The 19,470-nt window shown below is 29.7% G+C and overlaps 1 protein-coding gene across 1 annotated transcript; it reads left to right on the plus strand.

Annotated features, from left to right (window-relative positions):
- The first annotated feature begins 817 nt into the window (after positions 1 to 817).
- LOC125819802 (aspartic proteinase 36-like) lies at positions 818 to 18,743 on the plus strand. The gene is made up of 12 exons (XM_049499243.1): positions 818 to 840; positions 1,578 to 1,707; positions 1,821 to 2,041; positions 4,059 to 4,289; positions 4,360 to 4,522; positions 5,729 to 5,802; positions 5,884 to 5,992; positions 6,111 to 6,174; positions 7,102 to 7,173; positions 7,275 to 7,336; positions 7,433 to 7,484; positions 18,562 to 18,743. The coding sequence occupies exons 1-12, from the start codon at positions 818 to 820 to the stop codon at positions 18,741 to 18,743; spliced, it is 1,383 nt and encodes a 460-aa protein (XP_049355200.1).
- Positions 18,744 to 19,470: the final 727 nt, after the last annotated feature.

Here is a 19,470-nt window from a genome sequence, read left to right on the forward strand (position 1 = left end):
GAACACTTTCAAGAAAGTGCAATTCTCATTATGCATCTTAGGCATGAGTTGTACGAGGTAAAATATTTCTAAAAAAATGAAGATTCTTTCAATTGAATGACGATAATTAATCACTGATTTTTTTTATCAGTAGTTGAAATATACATGAACTACATGCCAACGACTTTCCATTTAATTAATTTATTATTTATTTGAAATGAATTTACTAATTAGTAGTAATATTACATAAGTTGTATTTAGATGAGTCCGGAGTCAAAAGGGCAAGAAATTTTATCAAAAATTTCAAAAGGGCAATCAAATTCAGTTAAGAACCAAAAGGGCAATAATTTAACGCCTAAATTAGCGCTGTTGGAATTAGGTCAAATTGGGTAAAGCTCAAAATTCCATGCGCCTTGTAAGGCGCAATGCTGTAAGACCCACGGCGGCTGCGCCTTACAAGACGGAGGGAAATTTGAGCCTTTCCTTAATTTTTTTTCTTTTTTTCTTTTGCAGTTTTTCACATTTTGGCTTTTCTTAAATTTATTTTTTAGTTTTTCATTTTTTGCAAGTTTGCAAGTGACTTGGTTTTTATTACTCTTAGAGATTTTAGTCAAGTATTATAATTATACTTGACAAAAACATTTCTTCTTTTGTTTGAGATTCACTCCCATCACAAGATATATTGGTTATTCTATATTTTTAACTATAAAAAATTGTTTTATTTACTGTACATCACAAATGCAGATTAACATTGTAGTCCTATACTATGTTTCTTTCTTAAACGAATTTAAAAAACTCAAATAAATTAAAATAGAGAAAATATAATTAGTTACGGGGCATGCCAATTGAGCAAGATAAGTGGTAAGTGATAAGTGACCAATAAACTTCTAATTCATTGAATTCTTAGTATAAATATAACCCAATGTTGCTTCAATTTCTTCGTCCTTAATTAATTAATATAACTAAGCTTTGAAGAAAACAAATGATGGGTGTCAATTGAAGATTGTGCTCCTATTCATTCGTACAAGTTGCATATATGGCTAAAGAATGCCATTAAAATGACTTAAATTGCTAAACAAAAATTTGTATGTCTTTGCATGCAAGTTTGAAATAAATTTATTATTTATTTAATTTGTGAGAGAATTAATATTAAAAATAAAAAATAAAAAATATTTTAATTGTTTCAAGATATTTTTTTAAATTTAAGGAAAGGCAAAAAATAAAAAAACGAAAAAACTTTTTTTTAAAAATTTGAGGGAGCCTTGTAAGGCCCAGTCGTTGTGCGTCTTACAAGATGTTGCGCCTTGCAAGACTCATGAAATTTTGAGCCTTATCCAATTTGGCCTAATTCCAACGGTGTTAATTCGGGCGTTAAAATGTTGTCCTTTTGGTTCTTAACTGAATTTTATTGCCTTTTTGAATTATTCCCTTTTAGCTCCGGGCAAATTTAAGAAATATTTTGATAATTTAACTTTACAATGAGAGTTGTTTTCATTTTTAATATAATACAATGACTTTTATTTTATTTTTTTCATTTTTTAATGTCTTACAACCATTGTATTTTACTGACTTTTTTTCATGTTTTTATACAATTCTAGCATATATTATACAAAAGTGAAAGTGGGATCACCACCCAGAGAATATAATCTATTGATTGATACTGGAAGTGAGATCTCATGGATTGCATGCAGTTCTTGTGACACTTGTCCTCAGACCAGTGGACTTGGGGTAAAAAGAAAACTCACTCTCTTTTATTTTTGTTAGTTTTGTGTACAAATTATGATATAGAAGTTAGTTTTTTTTTTAAAAAAAAATCTAACGTCATTATTATGTTCTTGCAGGTCAAGCTGAACTTTTATGATAGTGGCAACTCAACAACTGCCACTTCCATTTCTTGTTCAACCCGTGGGTGCGAATGTACTGGGACAAACCGATGTGGTTTTACCCTGAGTTACATGGACGGAAGTAGTACAACAGGCTATCTTGTGTCCGATGTTTGGCATTTGGACACATTTTTAAGCACTTCGTCAACCTCTAGCTCTTCAGTACCAATCATTTTTGGGTAAGTAATTTTTTTTTTAATGAATTTTTCTCAAGTCATTTTAGGATATCATATAAATTTGCAAGAAAGTATTGTATAGAGGGACTTGGTCATAACTTCTGTTACAACATAAAAATAAAAATGACATCCTTGAGAAAGAGGGAACATGAAGCTAGAACTATAGATATTCCATCTTTCGAAAAAATTAAACCAACTATACAATTAACTAACAAATAATTTGATCTATAGGATAAGGGTAAACTAGTAAATAAATATTTTTTATTTATCATTTAATTTTTAAGGGCATGTAAAACAGAAACATGATAACTGATATGCGAGGGGAATAAGTTTTAAAAAAAAAAAAAAAGGAAAGATAAGACTTTTTTAGTTTAATCTATATATTTTTTTAAAGTTCAAATTACGTTCCTATCAATACCTTGTTTTTCTTAGATACGTTAAAAATGTACAAAAAATTCATATTATCTATTGTTGATAGCATTCAAATTCACTTTACAAACGAAAAAGTATACACAATCACATGTAATATAATTTATTAATTATGAGTTGGGGTTGAAGCTCATAAAGAACAATATAGAGGCGGTCAAACGAGTAATTAGGAATTATTACTCTACTCTAAGTCAAACAATTGATGATATTTTAATTTTTGATTTAAAAACTGATAAAAATAAAACTAACGTAACTATAAAGCGAGTAAAGAAATCAATCACCTTAAGCTACAATTATATTCTTCATATCTCTAGGTTAAATCTAATGGATGAAATTAAAAATCTCATATCATGTTAATTAATCTAAGTCAAATCTTAGTTTTCTCTCGAATTTAATTAAAAGGAATTGGGAATAAGCTAGAGTTAGTTACTCCCTTAGAAATCAATACAATTTTTTTTTTAAAAAAACAATATTAATCAAATAAACAAGAGACTCATTTCATAAATTAAATTACAAGAAATAATCAAAACAAAAGCAACAAGAGTAGAATCAAAACCCTAGCTATTAGTGTCTACTAATATAATATGCAAATCTGGAATATAACTAAATATACCAAGAATATTCAATACAAAACAAGGAATTAAAAAATAAAATTAAAAGGATTAAGATTTTTTCATTAGATACTTCAAATGGTGTAGATAGCTTGAGCCTTGCTTCCAAAGCTTGGAAATTAGCGACAGATGAAAATAATATCAATTAGTAGCTACTAGCTACAAAAGTGTGTTGTATTGAGACCTTTTTTTTTTTGGTTAATACAACACCACTTAGACATTTGTTTAGGCAATTGAGTAAAAAAAAATAAAAAATGTCCTCCAATTTTTTCAATTCTAAATATGACAAAATCAACCGTAAATTTGTAGATTAAAAGATGTGACTAGTTTTTGCGCATTTGGCTACTTTTGTCATTTTCTTCAAAAGCGGTTGGGCTTGGGGTCAGGTTGGGGTCTCGGGTTAGGATTAAGGTTAGGTCTCGGCATAAGTCAAGGACGTAATCGGATCTCGAGATGGGGTCTCGGATCAGGATCAGGATCATAGAAATCTGGGCTTCTGGCCCAATATAGCGAATATAAAGATAAGGAAGTGAGAACAGAAATCTGGGCTTATAGCCCAAATTTGAACAGTCCAGGGCCCAGGCTGCTGATAAGTTTCCCGATGAGGATTTAGGCGTCGGCCCAATTTCTGTTACGTATTAATTTTAGGACTCATCCATAATCTATCTTATCTTATTATATGATAATGATAAAACTAAACATCACTTAAATAAAGGAACTAATTATTTACACATGGAACTTATTCTATCTATGCATCAAGAGTGTTAAAATTTTTTTGAAAACTATCTTAAGTTATAATTCAAAAATAACTTAAGATACAATATAAAGTAATGTTAAAAGAATCAAAGCAGTGAACTGCATGCATTTCACTTGGTGATTTAAAGCAAGTTAAAATGAGTAATATTTTAATACCAGTCACCAACATATTTAAATATGAAAAAAAAGAAGATCCTAATTATGTTGATTTGAAATCAAAACAGGTGCAGTACCACTCAACTTGGTAGTCTGGTCCTGTCAGACAACGCAATTGATGGAATTCTTGGGTTTGATCGACGTAGTCTTTCAATAATATCTCAGCTTTCTTCGCATGGAATTTCTCGCAAAGTATTCTCGCATTGCTTGAAAGGAGAGAGCGACAATGGAGGAGGTATTTTAGTTCTCGGTGAAATTCAGAATCCGAGCATGGTCTATACTCCGCTAGTTCCATCAACGTACGTATAATTTTATATTATATATATTTTTTCAAATGTAAAATAGAGTCTAATTTGTCTACTCTTGCAGGGAGCATTACAATGTGGATTTGCAGAGCATAGCTGTGAATGGAAAACTTTTGCATATTGATCCAGCAATATTCGCAACCTCAGAAGATCGAGGAACTATTTTTGATTCTGGAACCACTCAAATTCATCTTGTTGCAGAGGCGTACGACTCTGTTATTAGTGCGGTAAGTATTCTTCCTCACACATTTTATTCATTCTACAATAAATATATTTCCATTCTAAGAAGATGCAAAATAGTTTTCTAAGAAATATTTTTGAAAAAACAAAATTTGATGAAAAAAATATACGTAGGTAGTCATAATTACCTGGCGAATTAAATTCCCTCAGGTAAACTACACGGAAATTACCTGCAGGGAAAATGAAATATTCGCAAGAAACTTTTGATAGAAATTCGTGATTTTTGCTATAGAAATCGGTCGAGAATTCCTATCTGTAAATTTCCAATAAATTTGTAAGAATGCTAACGTTTTATTAGAAGTTAAATAGGATAGAATTTGAAAATAAAATTAAAAAAACCATTTTTATTTATTTATTTATTTAAAAATAATTATACTAGCAATAAACTTGATAAACAGTTTAATGTAGCAAATATAAAGACGAGTCAGTGAAAATAGAAATAGATATCTGGGCTTTTGGGCCAAATTTGAACACTCCAGGGCCCAGGTTGCTGCTGCTGAGGATTTGGGCGTTGGCCCAATTTCTGTTATTAAAGAAAGTTGTTTGATTACATACAATTTACTATTGATTTGAAAAATGCCTAATTGTTTGATGATAATATATTCATAGAATCTCCACGAAATAATCTTCAACTAAAATCACAAAAACAAATTCACATGTAATTTCCTAGCCAATAAAACCTTCACGTAGATTCTAAAAAATAAGCCATAGTAAAATATATAACAATAAAACCTATGATAATTCCTAGGTAACAAAATCTCAAGAAATAATTCCTATCTATATGATTTTTAAGGTAATAAAATTTCCAAGTAAATTCTTAAGATATAATTTGTGATAAAAATAGCAATAACAAAATACCTTAATAATTCGGTAGGTAGTAATATTATTGGATAAATTTCCAAGAAAAGCCCTCACCTAAAATCGTAGTAACAAAGTCGCCAAGTAATTTTCTAGGTTAGTGTTCAAGAAATAATCTTTGAATAGAATTACACCAATAAAATCCCCAAATAATTGTCTACGTAATAAAATTCTCAAGTAAAGCTTCAAAAATTAATTTCGAGGTAAACCTGCATGCATTGTTACTTGGGAATTCCATGTGAATTCACATAAGAAATAAAGATTATATATTTTTATTGATTAGCTACGAAATAAGCTATGACGATGATACTTGAATTTAACTTATTTATTTACAGATAGCTGTTGCTATTTCATCTTCTGTCGAGTCAATCATGTCAGGAATGACTCCATGCTATCTAATTTCTTCCAGGTTAACATTTTATATTTCGATAAGTGAATATCTGTTTCAAATTATTAAGTATCTAATTGATCTCTTTGGTGACTTGAACAGCTCCCCAAATAATGTAACAGAGATCTTTCCTCGAGTTACACTAAATTTTGCTGGTGGTGTATCCATGGAGTTAAGACCAGCAGATTACCTCAGTTTTATGAGCGCTTTTGTAAGTATTCGAACCCGTATTTATAATTTGAAATCTTTTATATAGAGGTTATATTAATTCCATGTCACCTTTTTATGTAACTACTAAGATAAGTTACTTTGTTATATGTGTTTAACAGAAAAATACTTCTACTTGGTGCGTTCTCCTGATAAAAAAAGCTCCGAGCATGACAATTTTAGGAGGTCAGTTTCTAAACAATAATTATTTTTCGTATTTCATTGCTTAATTTAGTCTTCTAATTTTGTAGTTGTAGATTAAAACAAAAACAATATTACTTCTAGTTAGCTGTGATAAACAAAGTTGTTTGTTATGTCGCGATTTTACGATCATTTAGAAAAATCACAAATGTTCAAAGTCTAAAATAATTTTAAAAAAAATACTTAAAAAAAGTCGTTACTTAAAATGTTGAATCAGTGAATCGTTGGGCATTTGGCCCAATTTTCATCCTTATATTAGATGTATACCACATGTATACTGGCAGTATTCAACATAGCTAAAATCAAAAGTAAGAATGACTTTATAACAATCATTTTAGATCTATTCTAGGAAGTTAAGCACCTAAAATTCAAATTCTTGAACACACAGAAAACCAAATACAATTATAAGTGTATCAATATTTGTTATCCTAGTCTTGTTCCATGTTCTAATAAGAAGCTAAATAATAATGAGCTAATCATCACTGATAAATAATAATTAGGATACAATGATAAACTTATCTTAAGGGACGTGAAACCTAATAGAGTAACAGCTAAATACGAACGGAAGAAGTATTATTGTTGCTGGGTCTTTTAGTAATATGGGTTGGGCTGCTGCATATTATATTGTTAGAATGGGCTGAAATTGGTGTTGTTTTGGTCCTGAAACAAAAAGGTTTAAGATGAGTAAAAATGGTTAGATTTTGCATTAGGAAATGGCCATATGAATTTCAATTATAGTTCATTATAGTTAGAACTTAGTCAAAATTGAATTAATTAGTGAATTCAGCCAAAAATTAAATAGGAAGAGTTAATATTAATTAATTAACGAACTTCTTTGTTGATTCCCTAATTGCATTTCTTGCATTATAATTTAGGTTGACACTAATTATATCTCTTTCTCTTGTTACACAGATATTGCTCTTAGAGATAAGAGCATTGTATATGATTTGGCTCACCAGAGAATTGGTTGGGCAGATCAAGATTGTAAGTAAAATAATTTTAAAATATAATTTTTTGACATTATTAACTTATCAAGAAAAAACTCTTATATTATTGATCATTATTCACAATTTTTATTTTTATAGGTTCATTACCAATGAATGTGTCCATATCCTCCGGCGTAGATCAAGTCATGAATGTTAGAGCTGTACTCTTTCATATACTCTCCATGCTCTGCATTTTCTTATTTTGGGGGTGATATTTGGTTCTCATTTGTCTTATATTATGACTTATAATTATGTAGATTAATGTTAGGGATTGGGGAATTGTTGCTGATTCATGTTTACATCTGTATTGTATGTATATCATTCGACATCTAACTATTATTATCATCGTGCAACTATGGGTCATTAATTAGTTCTGTATACCATGAGTATTTCTTCTCGGGATTTACTTGTATGATAATGGAGAGCACATTGAGATCAATTAATTCTTGGAGTTAGTAAAATATGTGTATTGAGTTCGCGTTATGGGAGAAAAAGGTTTAATTAGAAATAAACGTCTCAGTTTAGGCATGGGAGAAAATTTTGTCCTCTTTTTTTTTTGGGTGATAATATGTGCAAATCAGAGATACATTTAGCCCCATCTCCTCTATATAGAAATGTTATGTAATGTGCAAGTAGATACTGCCTACTTTTGAAAAAATAAAGGTCTAATTCATGTCAACATTTGATCACTTCATTTAAATAATATTTACCTTATGTTTTCTTTTGCATAATATCCAATATTAGATAGCTTTCCAACGAAAGAATGTACATTTTTTTGTTTATGCATTAAGACACACATAATTGAAATTTTAGCCAATATTTTTTTGTTGGTAAACTCATGTAAATGTTACCATACCAATTCATCAAAACAATTCTGTACAAATAAAGAGCACCAAATCCCAGTCAACCCACTATGTTAACAGGAATTGGACTCACCAAACAAACAACATATAGTCTTCTATATCCATTCTAAGTATTGAAAGGGATTTTTTTTTGCAAATTATCACTATAATAAACTTAATTCTGCTTCATAGCTATAATTTGCATATTGAAGAAGGATTGTAGCTACAATTTAAGCTGCCTCGTTTGTGTAATTCGTGGGGTTTGTATAATTAGCAGGTGAGTTTGTATAATTAGCGGGTGATTTGTATAAATCACGGGTATGTTTGTATAATTGAGATATTTTTGTATAAACTTGAAATAACGAATTTATACAAACACAAACATCAACTTTAAACAACTATACAAATTATACTATACAAAATTACATTATACAAAAGTTATACAAATTATATTATACGAATTTCGAATTATACAAACTCAAAACTCCAGTCCACGCAATTATCACTGAATATTGATCGCGAGTGATAATTAACTAAAACTATAGTTATAATGATAGTTAACTAGTATATGTTTGCTTAAACATGTATTTTGACCAATTTGAAATAGGGTGCATCAAGTTGCATACACAAATATAAATATCGCAACAATAAAAAATAAAAAATATCATAAAACTTGTCAAAATTAACAATACTAGAAAGAGTGTGAAAATCGACCAAGAAAAACTAAGGAATTGTCCCGGTCCAAGAAATCAAGGCAAAAGATCGTCCCTCGATTTTTCTTTATTTTTAATTTTGTTTAATTTTGATATATAGAATGTTATAAATATTGTAAAACAATACATATTGTTGACAAGTTGCATATTATATATTATCTATATACGATTATACACAATTTATTCAATATCAATACATCACATATACATGTAGCCATTTAGATGTTTTTTATTTGGATGTATATTTTTGTATAAGAGACCCGTTATCTTATTCTAGATGTTTATATTGGTGCCACATTTCAAATGAAATGACATATCAAGTTAAATAAGAAAGTCAATAGAATCATGTCAAATGACAAAATGCAATAAGATGTCTAGTCAAATCAAAGTCCAAGCGCATTAGATGTATAAGACATGTACGTTACGATCTCAGTCAAATATTGTCATGTTAACTTAAATGTAATTGCCCAAAAAAGAAGAGAAATCCGTTACAAGATTCTTAAAATATTATTTTTCTTGAATTGTTGACTAAATATGCTATAAGTAGGACAAAAAGTAAAATAAACATCATTATCAAACACCTACAAGAATTACTTTCAAGTGGCTTATTGAGCATTGCACCAAAAGTTAAGACATGACTTTCAAAGTATTGGCTTTTCTCCTCATCTTTATGATGATAGGACTCTGTAAGTTTTTTACTCGCTTTAATTTTTTAGTACATGAATATCATATATTCTTCCACAATTTTTTCTAAGTTCGTTTTATAAAGCTTCTTGTTCTTGGATATATATATATATATAATAATGAAATTTTATTTATAGGTATTTCACGAAAGACTGAAGCGAGGGATATTTCTGTCTGTTGTTGCGACAAAGATCCAAATATTTGTAGATCTCTTTGTGGCTTTATCGATCTCTATTACTGCGACGGTTTTTACTGTGAATGTGGGCAAAGAAAACCACCTCCAAGTCAGATTGCCCAAGCTAATGAAACTAAAGATTGAAGAGTCAAAGTTCTTGGGACAAAAATAGAAATGGAATTCAAGTTTTGTTTCTATGTAACTTACAACAAGGCAATAGCCAAATAAAAAACTTACTGTTTTCTTCTTTTCCAATTTATGTGATATCTGTCAAATTTGGAGTGTTATACAAGTTTTTTTTATCGTAATTTAAATATACCTTTTAAATATTTGAATTGTTCAATTATTGTGGCTTATAATACTTTAAACGTAGTTTTCGAATATGTAAATATCGTAACAAACATAATGATTTCATATCACAATTTAAATTTTTGATTCTTGAATTTAAACTGTGTCACATAAGTGTCACGATCCATACTGTCGTGAGTGTCACCCACACTAAATCACTTGATGGAAGAAGCAACAACTAACCCGCAATTAAGCCCAGGACACTACATATTAAAGGAAAAATTATATAACTAAGCTAACATTTAATACTTAATTATGCTACATGATTATAGTATTAATTAATGGGAATATTGTATGAAATAACAAACTATTAATTCAAATTAAATGATATAGCCATAGTATATTTTATTTGTAATTCGCAGCAAACATCCCATTTTTTTGACATCTGATTCGGTATACAATTATCCATTTGGTATACAAATGTATAAAATATATAAAATGTATTTGTATTTGTATAAAGCGAGAGAAAAATATATATACAAATGCAAATACATATATATTCGTCTTATACACTTATAATCATTATACAAATACAGATCTTATTATACAAATTACAATGTATAAATGAATTTATACAAAACTGAACAATTTGTATAAAATTGGATGTATCTAGTGAATTATACAAATCAAAAGCTCCATAGCAAACATAAAATTTGTTATGGAGCGCAATTATGCAAACTATAGTTATAACATACAAATATGATTTTTATATTTGCTATATGTGAAAGTTGCTCTTAATTAATTATAAAAATGGTTATTGTTTAGGGAAAATTATGCGGTTAAGCAAACTTATACTACTTAATTACTCATCATAGATATAGTTTGCTATAATTACCACTCACGACTAACATTATACATTAATTGCGTGGGTTGACTTCGAGCTTGTATAATTAGCCACGTTTGTTTATGTATAATTCGCCAGAATATACAAATACATATGTATAATATACAATTATCTAACCGATATACATATACAATTCACCTCTCTCCACTCTCTGCCCTCTCTAGTTCGCCTCTCTCCTCCCTCTCCCAATCTTGCTCGCCTCTCTCCTCTCTCTCCGAATCTCTCTTGCCATATATACAAATGCATATGTATAATATACAATTATTTAACTGATATACATATACAATTCACCTCTCTCCGACTCTCTGCCCTCTCTTGCTCGCCTCTCTCCTCCCTCTCCCACTCTCGCTCGCCTCTTTCCTCCCTCTCCCAATCTTGCTTGTCATATATACAAATACATATGTATAATATACAATTATCTAAACGATATACATATACAATTCACCTCTCTCCCATTCTTTGTCATCTCTCACTCGCCTCTTTCCTCTCTCTCCCAGTCTCGCTCGCTTCTCTCCTCCCTATAACATGTAGCTACGAATTGTAATTATCAAACTATAGCTATGGAGAGTAATTAAGCTATTTTTGAGTGACTATATGTGAAAGTTTTTTTTTTTTTTTGTTTTAGTAAAACGTGTAGTAACCATATTCTTCTTTTATACGAATCTTCCCACTGCCTCTCTCTTATACTCACTTAATTTTCTCCATAAATCTCTCAACCGAATCAGTTTCAAATTTCAACCCTCCAAATCGTTCAAATTCAATTTCAGGTAATCCCCATTTAATTTTTTCTAGACTTCCATCAGTTTTCAATTGTTTGTATATGTATAATTTCTTTGTTTTCCTCATTTTTAAAATAGTTTTACAGCCAAAATCTCAATTCGCTCCAGCCATAATATTGAATATCTCAGTCATAAGAGAATCATTCGAGGTATTCAAATGCATGTGCAAAAATTGGACGATTTCTTATCTTTTTGTAAGGCAAAAGAAATTTCATTTACAAGCAATAAATCGAAGACGAAGAAGAAATCGAAGAAAAATTTGAAGGATCAAAGAAGAAGATTTGAAGAAGAATCGAAGAAGAAGACCAATCTGACTCAATGGACCAATGAAACGGGGAAGGAACTGCGATATTTTGTATAACTTAATTTGTATATTTTAATGAATTCATTTTTGTTATTTTTGTATAATGTTATGGATTTTTCAGATTTACAAACATATTTTCAGTTTCTATACTCATATAATTCAATAAACACAAGTATAAATACAAAGCAATTGATAATAAGCAACTATTACTCTATTAGTATAGAGAGAGTCATATTTGGTATGAAACTCTAATGAGATACAATTTCGTAATTTATGGGATTATTTTCCTTTTTCTCAACCGAAGTTACCGTCTAAATTCATTAAAATTTTTGAAAAATGAATTGTATATGATATTAAATTCATGCGAAATATACAAGTGAAAATATTCATAGCTACTGAAACTACGACTATGAAACGTAATTAGGCAAAATGTAGCTAAGGAGACTAATTAAATTTCCTATAGTAGCTATTTGTGAAAATTCCCCTTTGTTAAAGCACTTCATCACATAAAACTTAAGAAACCAATTTAGAAACAACTAAATAATTGAGTCCCCATAAACTCAACTCAATAATCAAAATATTTACTGAAACAACTCCTAAAAATTGAAAATCGTAGTATCAAAACTATAATGTCTAAAATAAACGGGGACGCAACCTAAAAGCTTTAAAAACAATAAATCAATAGTCTAAGATTGTCTTAGTCTCAAATGATGGACAAGAAAAATATAAGAATCCACAGCAGCCTGGAAGAATAGTTCATACTTGAATTCGAAGTCAGACATCTTCTAACTGAAGTCTCGGATCAGCGGTTGGAAGATGCCTTGTACTCAACAAGGAAAGAACAGGTGTAGCAAGAGTAAGCAAACCATAATATACTGGTAGGATCAAATGAACAATCTAAGATATCACTGTAAGCAATTTACCACAATGGTAACATAGAATAACACATATAACAACAATCACCAATTTATATAGACTTCCAGTCACATATCATGAAACATCAAATACCTAGATGCGTGTCCCAAATGCTCACAAATACAAATGCCTGATCTTCTCATGGATACCATGAACACTTACCTGGTCCTCTCATGGAACCCACACTCAATCTGTTAGTGTACCGATATGATACCCAAGCCAACCATTGCTAGTGTGTCAGCGTGGTATTCAAGCCAACTATAGTTAGTACCATATCATTGTATTGTATGTATATCATTCGACATCTAACTATTATTGACTCTTCAAACTTTCTTTTACCTGTGGAAGCGCGCAACTTGTTAGGGTTTTGCCCAGATTTTCTTACCATAATTTAAGATTTATTTTTCCTTGAAGGAAAAAAACAAAACATTACCATAAATATTTTACTTTTCTTGAAAGGAAAATATAATATTATTTTATATTTGGTTTATTCTCTCCTTTTAGGACTCCTTTTCTAGTAGGAAAGGTTTTAGGACTCTATAAATATAAGTTTGTTTCTTCTAACACATAACAATAACATCCACAATGTAGTCGTTTAAGAGTCTTGTTTATGGGGAGATTTATTCTCTCTAAAGTTTCAATGTTTTTCTTTATATTAGTTTTGATATAATAATATTTTGATTTTTAGTATAAGTTTTTGTTATCTGATTTATCAACTATATGATTTGCAAATTGTAAGCTTCCGCATGACGCCCTAATCACCCTTCAGAACCCAACAAGTGGTACCAGAACACATGGTCTAACGATCCCATGGTCCGATGGTCCTATGGTTCAACGAGGTTGAAGACCGGCTCAAGATGGTTTCAAATCAATTTGTAATCAATTTGATGATAATGAAGATCTTTTTGTCAAGCTACATGTGGAGAAGAAGTTTCAACATATTTTTAACATTCCTGTTGCTGCAATTTTTAAGAATAAAAATAAAATATTTTTAACCCATATATTTTAAACTTTATTTTTAACCATGTCAAGCAACAGTGATGGAGATTTTGTGAAGAACAAGATTATCATGCAATGAAGAAGACAGATCAAGCTTTGTCAAGAAAATCCAGCCAAAAGGGGAGATTTGTTAGGGTTTTGCCCTGCTTTTCTTACCATAATTTAAGATTTATTTTTCCTTAAAGAAAAAAAAAAAACATTACCATAAATGTTTTTACTTTTCTTGAAAGGAAAATATAATATTATTTTATATTTGGTTTATTCTCTCCTTTTATGACTCCTTTTCTAGTAGGAAAGATTTTAGAACTCTATAAATATAGGTTTGTTTCTTCTAACACATAACAATAACATCCACAATGTAGTCGTTTAAGAGTCTTGTTTATGGGGAGATTTATTCTCTCTAAAGTTTCCATGTTTTTCTTTATATTAGTTTTGATATAATAATATTTTGATTTTTAGTATAAGTTTTTGTTATCTGATTTATCAACTATATGATTTGCAAATTGTAAGCTTCCGCATAACGTCCTAATAACCCTTCAGAACCCAACACAACTAAGGGTCATTAATTAGTTCTGTATATCATGAGTATTTCTTCTTGGGCTTTACTTGTATGATAATGGAGAGCACATTGAGATCAATTAATTCTTGGAGTCAGTAAAATAGGTTTATTGAGCTCGTGTTATGTAAGATAGGAGAAATATTTTAACTAAAAATAAATGTCTCAACTTAACCATGGCAGAAAATTTTTTCCTCTTTTTGTTTGGGTGATAATATGTGCAAATCAGAGTTACATTTAGCACCATCTCCTCTATATAGAAATGTAATGTATGTGCAGGTAGATGTTGCCTACTTTTGAAAAAAAGTGCAATTGACAACATATGAATGGATGACAGGCCCAATGAAGCATTCTGTCTTAAACAAATAAAGGTCTAATTGTGTCTACCTAGTCAAACTTAAAACTCAAATTTTGAGTAAGAAAATTCACTGGATATCTTATTTTGATTACTTCTTTTAAGTAAATATTTACCTTATGTTTTCTCTTGCATACTACCCAATATTAGATAGCTTTCCAACGAGAAAATGTACGTCTTTTTTGTTTATGCATTAAGACACACATAATTGAAATTTTAGCCTTTCTTTTTTTGTTGGTAAACTCATGTGAATGTTACCATACCAACATCTAAACAATTCTGTACAAATAAAGAGCACCAAATCCCAGTCAACCCACTAGGTTAACAGGAATTGGCCTCACCAAACAAACAACATATAGTCTTCTCTATCCATTCTAAATATTGAAAGGGAATTTTTGCAAATAACCACTATAATAAACTTAATTATGCTTCATAGATATAATTTACATATTTAAGGGTTGTAGCTACTGTAGACACGTAATTTTTGACCGAATTTAAGGTATTACACCATTTTTAGTACATAAATATTGCTTTTATATATAAATTAAATATTTTATTTTTTTCATCGTATTTTAGTAAGTTTATTTTAAAAGATTGAAAAACTACAAAAAAATATATGTTTTCTTTTTATTTTAATAAATAAGCTAGTATTTCTTAATTATATTTCTTAACTTGCTATTTGACTTTTCTAATATTTTATTAGTTCAAAATAATTAATTAGTATTTTTATTATTATTATATATATATTTAATCTAAAAAAAAATAACCTACACTACCCCACTACCCCAACTCACCTACACATTTACCCACTACTCCTCCCACTCAACCCCACTACCCCACAGCACCCCTATACACACACGACACTACACACACCCACACTCCAATATATAGAAACAACACAGCAACACAAAAGAAAAAAGAAAAAGAAAAGACGGACAGAGACAGAAAAACGGAAGGAAAAGAAAAAAAAACATTTTTCATCCCAAAAACAAAAACACACGAGCAAACAAAAAAAAAGACCTTCACATCTCTTTTATTTTCTTTTTAAAATACATCAATTCATCCAGATCTTTGTTTTCTTTCTCATTTCTTTCATATAAATACAACACATATACCACTACATATAATCTATAAAAAGGTTCGTGGGTATTCTAATCGAGGTTCAATCAAGATTTTGCGGTACTTATTCTCTTTATTTAAGGTTCAACTTTGCCTTATTTATTTAATTTATTCATGGAATTTGATGTAATTTTATGACAAATTTTATTATATTTTGTTTCATTCATGAATTTGATAGAAATGATTCATTTGTTAGTTGTTATATCTCTATTTCATGAATGAAGGTAGCTTTAATTGATGATTTTTATTTATTTATTTATTTTTATTTGTTAGTTGTGATCTCTTAAAAATGAACATGTCATAACATTGTTCTTGTCTTGATTTAGATAATAATGATAAAGTAGGTATAGTTAGGCTAAAAAATAAATATAAATAAATTATTGTTGTTTTATTTTATCAAACAAAAAAATGAAATTTATTTTTTGCAATTCGATATTGTTTTCTTTGATTAGAAAGTGTACACTTAATTTTGACATCAACTTTAAGAAAAAAATAATAATAATAAAAAAAAAACATATGTAAAATAATCAAAAAAATTTATTCTAGAAGTTTAGTATTTTACTTTTTTTTTTTTTTTTAGGAATACATATTTTCTTTTAATGTTAGATCAAACACTTAAATAAATTAAAAAATATTTGTTCCAATTAAGAATGTGGTTACACATCTTTTTTTTGAGATATTAAAATAAACTCAATGATGCGGTGACGCACCTTGTCCACTAATATAATTAGTTTTATTAATTTAAGGTAGTGACTTATAAAAATAAGGTTATTAAGTGTGATGCAAAGAAGACAGTTATGTCTCTAAAATGTCAAGATCGAGAATGCAGTTATGCATCCGGTTTAAGACTAATAAAATTTAACAATTAAAAAAAATAAGTGAACCAGGGCCGTAGACACAAATTATCCAAAAACATATTAAAATAAGTATGAGTCAATAAAAGCGACCGTGCTAGAACCACGGGACTCGAGGGATGCCTAATACCTTCCCCTCGGTCAACAGAATTCCTTACCCTAATTTCTAGTTCGTAGACCAAAACTAAAAGAGTCATTTCCTATTGATTAGGGATTCGAAAAGGTGACTTGGAACACCATAACTCAATTCCAAGTGGCGACTCTGAAACAGTAAAATATAATCCGTAAATCAATATTGTCACTTAAATTGGAAAAACCCTCCCGCCGCCGTGCGCGAAAAAGGGGTGTGACAGCTACAATTTAAGTTGCCTCGTTTGAGTAATTCGCGGGTTTGTATAATTAGCGGGTGATTTGTATAAATCGCGGGTATGTTTGTATAATTGAGATATTTTTGTATAAACTCGAAATAACTAATTTATACAAACACAAACATCAACTTTAAACAACTATACAAATTATACTATACAAAATTACGTTATACAAAAGTTATACAAATTATATTATAAGAATTTCGAATTATACAAACGTGTGAATTATACAAACTCAAAACTCCAGTCCACGTAATTATCACTGAATATTGTTCGCGAGTGGTAATTAATTAAAACTATAGCTTTAATGACTAATTAACTCCCTTTAAGATAGGGGTTAGGGAGGTGAAATTGAAGTGGGAGTCCTTCTACAAGGGAGTTTTGCTCCAAGGGCTATGGATCGGGGCGAGGGTCGAAGCGAGCGAGTTGGTTTGTGAGGGTATACGTGTGCGAGCATGCTATTCATGAAAGCCTTACCTATAGAGTAAGTAGGGCCGGACTGGGACTGCTTTAAAGGAGAGATTCCTCTTAGCCATCGGTCGACTTACTCCCAATCCTGCGTGAAATGTTTGCTTAAGCATGTAATTTCCCCGATATTATATGAAGACTCTAATTATTTTGACCAATTTGAAATAGGGTGCATCAAGTTGCAAACACAAATATAAATATCGCAATAATAGAAATAAAAAATATCATAAAACTCGTCAAAATTAACAATACTAAAAAGAGTGTGAAAATCGACCAAGAAAAACTAAGAAATTGTCCCGGTCCAAGAAATTAAGGCAAAAGATCGTCCCTCGATTTTTTTTTATTTTTAATTTTGTTTAATATTGATACATAGAATGATATAAATATTGTAAAACAATATATATTGTTGGCAAGTTGCATATTATATATTATCTATATAAGATTATACACTATTTATTCAATATAAATACATCACATATACATGTAGCCATTTAGATGTTTTTTATTTAGATGTATATTTTTGTATAAGAGACCTGCTATTTTATTCTAGAGGTTTATTTTGGTGCCACATGTCAAATGAAATGACATATCAAGTTAAATGAGAAAGTCAATAAAATTATTCCACATGTCAAAATGCAATAAGATGTCCAGTCAAATCAAATTTCAAGCGCGTTATGTGTATAAGACATGTACGTTACGTTTTCAGTCAAATATTGTCATGTTAACTTAAATGTAATTGCCCCAAAAAGGGAGAGAAATCCGTTACAAGATTCTTAAAATATTAGTATTTTCTTGAATTGTTGACTAAATATGCTATAAGTAGGACAAAAAGTAAAATAAACATCACTATCATACACCTACAGAAATTACGTTCAAGTGGCCTATTGAGCATTACACCAAAAGTTAAGATATGACTTTCAAAGTATTGTCTTTTCTCCTCATCTTTATGATTATAGGACTCTGTAAGTCTTCTACTTGCTTTAATTTTTTAGTGCCTGAATATCATACACTTTTCCACAATTTTTTCTAAGTTCGTTTTATAATTATGAAATTTTATTTATAGGTATTTCACGAAAGGCTGAAGCGAGAGATATTTCTGTTTGTTGTTGCGACAAAGATCCAAATATTTGTAGATCTCTTTGTGGCTTTATCGATCTCTATTACTGCGATGGTTTTTACTGTGAATGTGGGCAAAGAAAACCACCTCCAGGTCGGATTGCACAAGCTAATGAAACTAAAAATTGAAGAGTCAAAGTTCTTGCGACTAAAATAGAAATGGAATTCAATTCTTGTTTCTATGTAACTTACAACAAGGCAATAGCCAAATAAAAAACTTACTGTTTTCTTCTTTTCCAATTTATGTGATATCTTTCAAATTTGGAGTGTTATACAAGTTTTTTTTATCGTAATTTAATTATACCTTTTAAATATTTTGAATTGTTCAATTATTGTGGCTTATAATAATTTTAATGTAGTTTTCGAATATGTAAATATCGCAACAAACATAATGATTTCATATCAAAATTTAATTTTTGATTCTTAAATTTAAATTGTGTCACGATCCAAACTGTCATGATTGTCACTCACACTAAACCACTTGATAGAAGAACCAACAACTAACCCGCAATAAGCCCAAGACACTCTTTTTATTGAAGCACTTCATCACATAAAACTTAAGAAAACAATTTAGAAACAACTAAATAATTGAGTCCCCCTAAACTCAACTCAATAATCAAAACATTTACGGAAACAACTCCTAAAAACTGAAAATCGTAGTATCAAAACTATAATGTCTAAAATAAAAGGGGATGCAACCTCGAAGCTTAAAAACAATAAATCAATAGTCTAAGATTGTCTTAGTCTCAAATGATGGACAAGAAAAATAGAAGAATCCACAGCCTGGAAGAATAGTTCATACTTGAATTTGAAGTCAGACATCTTTTAACTGAAGTCTCGAATCAGCGGTTGAAAG

This window comes from Solanum verrucosum, unplaced genomic scaffold (genome assembly GCF_900185275.1).
Source record: "Solanum verrucosum unplaced genomic scaffold, falcon-dt-bn FXZP01000239.1, whole genome shotgun sequence".
NCBI classification, from domain to species: Eukaryota; Viridiplantae; Streptophyta; class Magnoliopsida; order Solanales; family Solanaceae; genus Solanum; species Solanum verrucosum.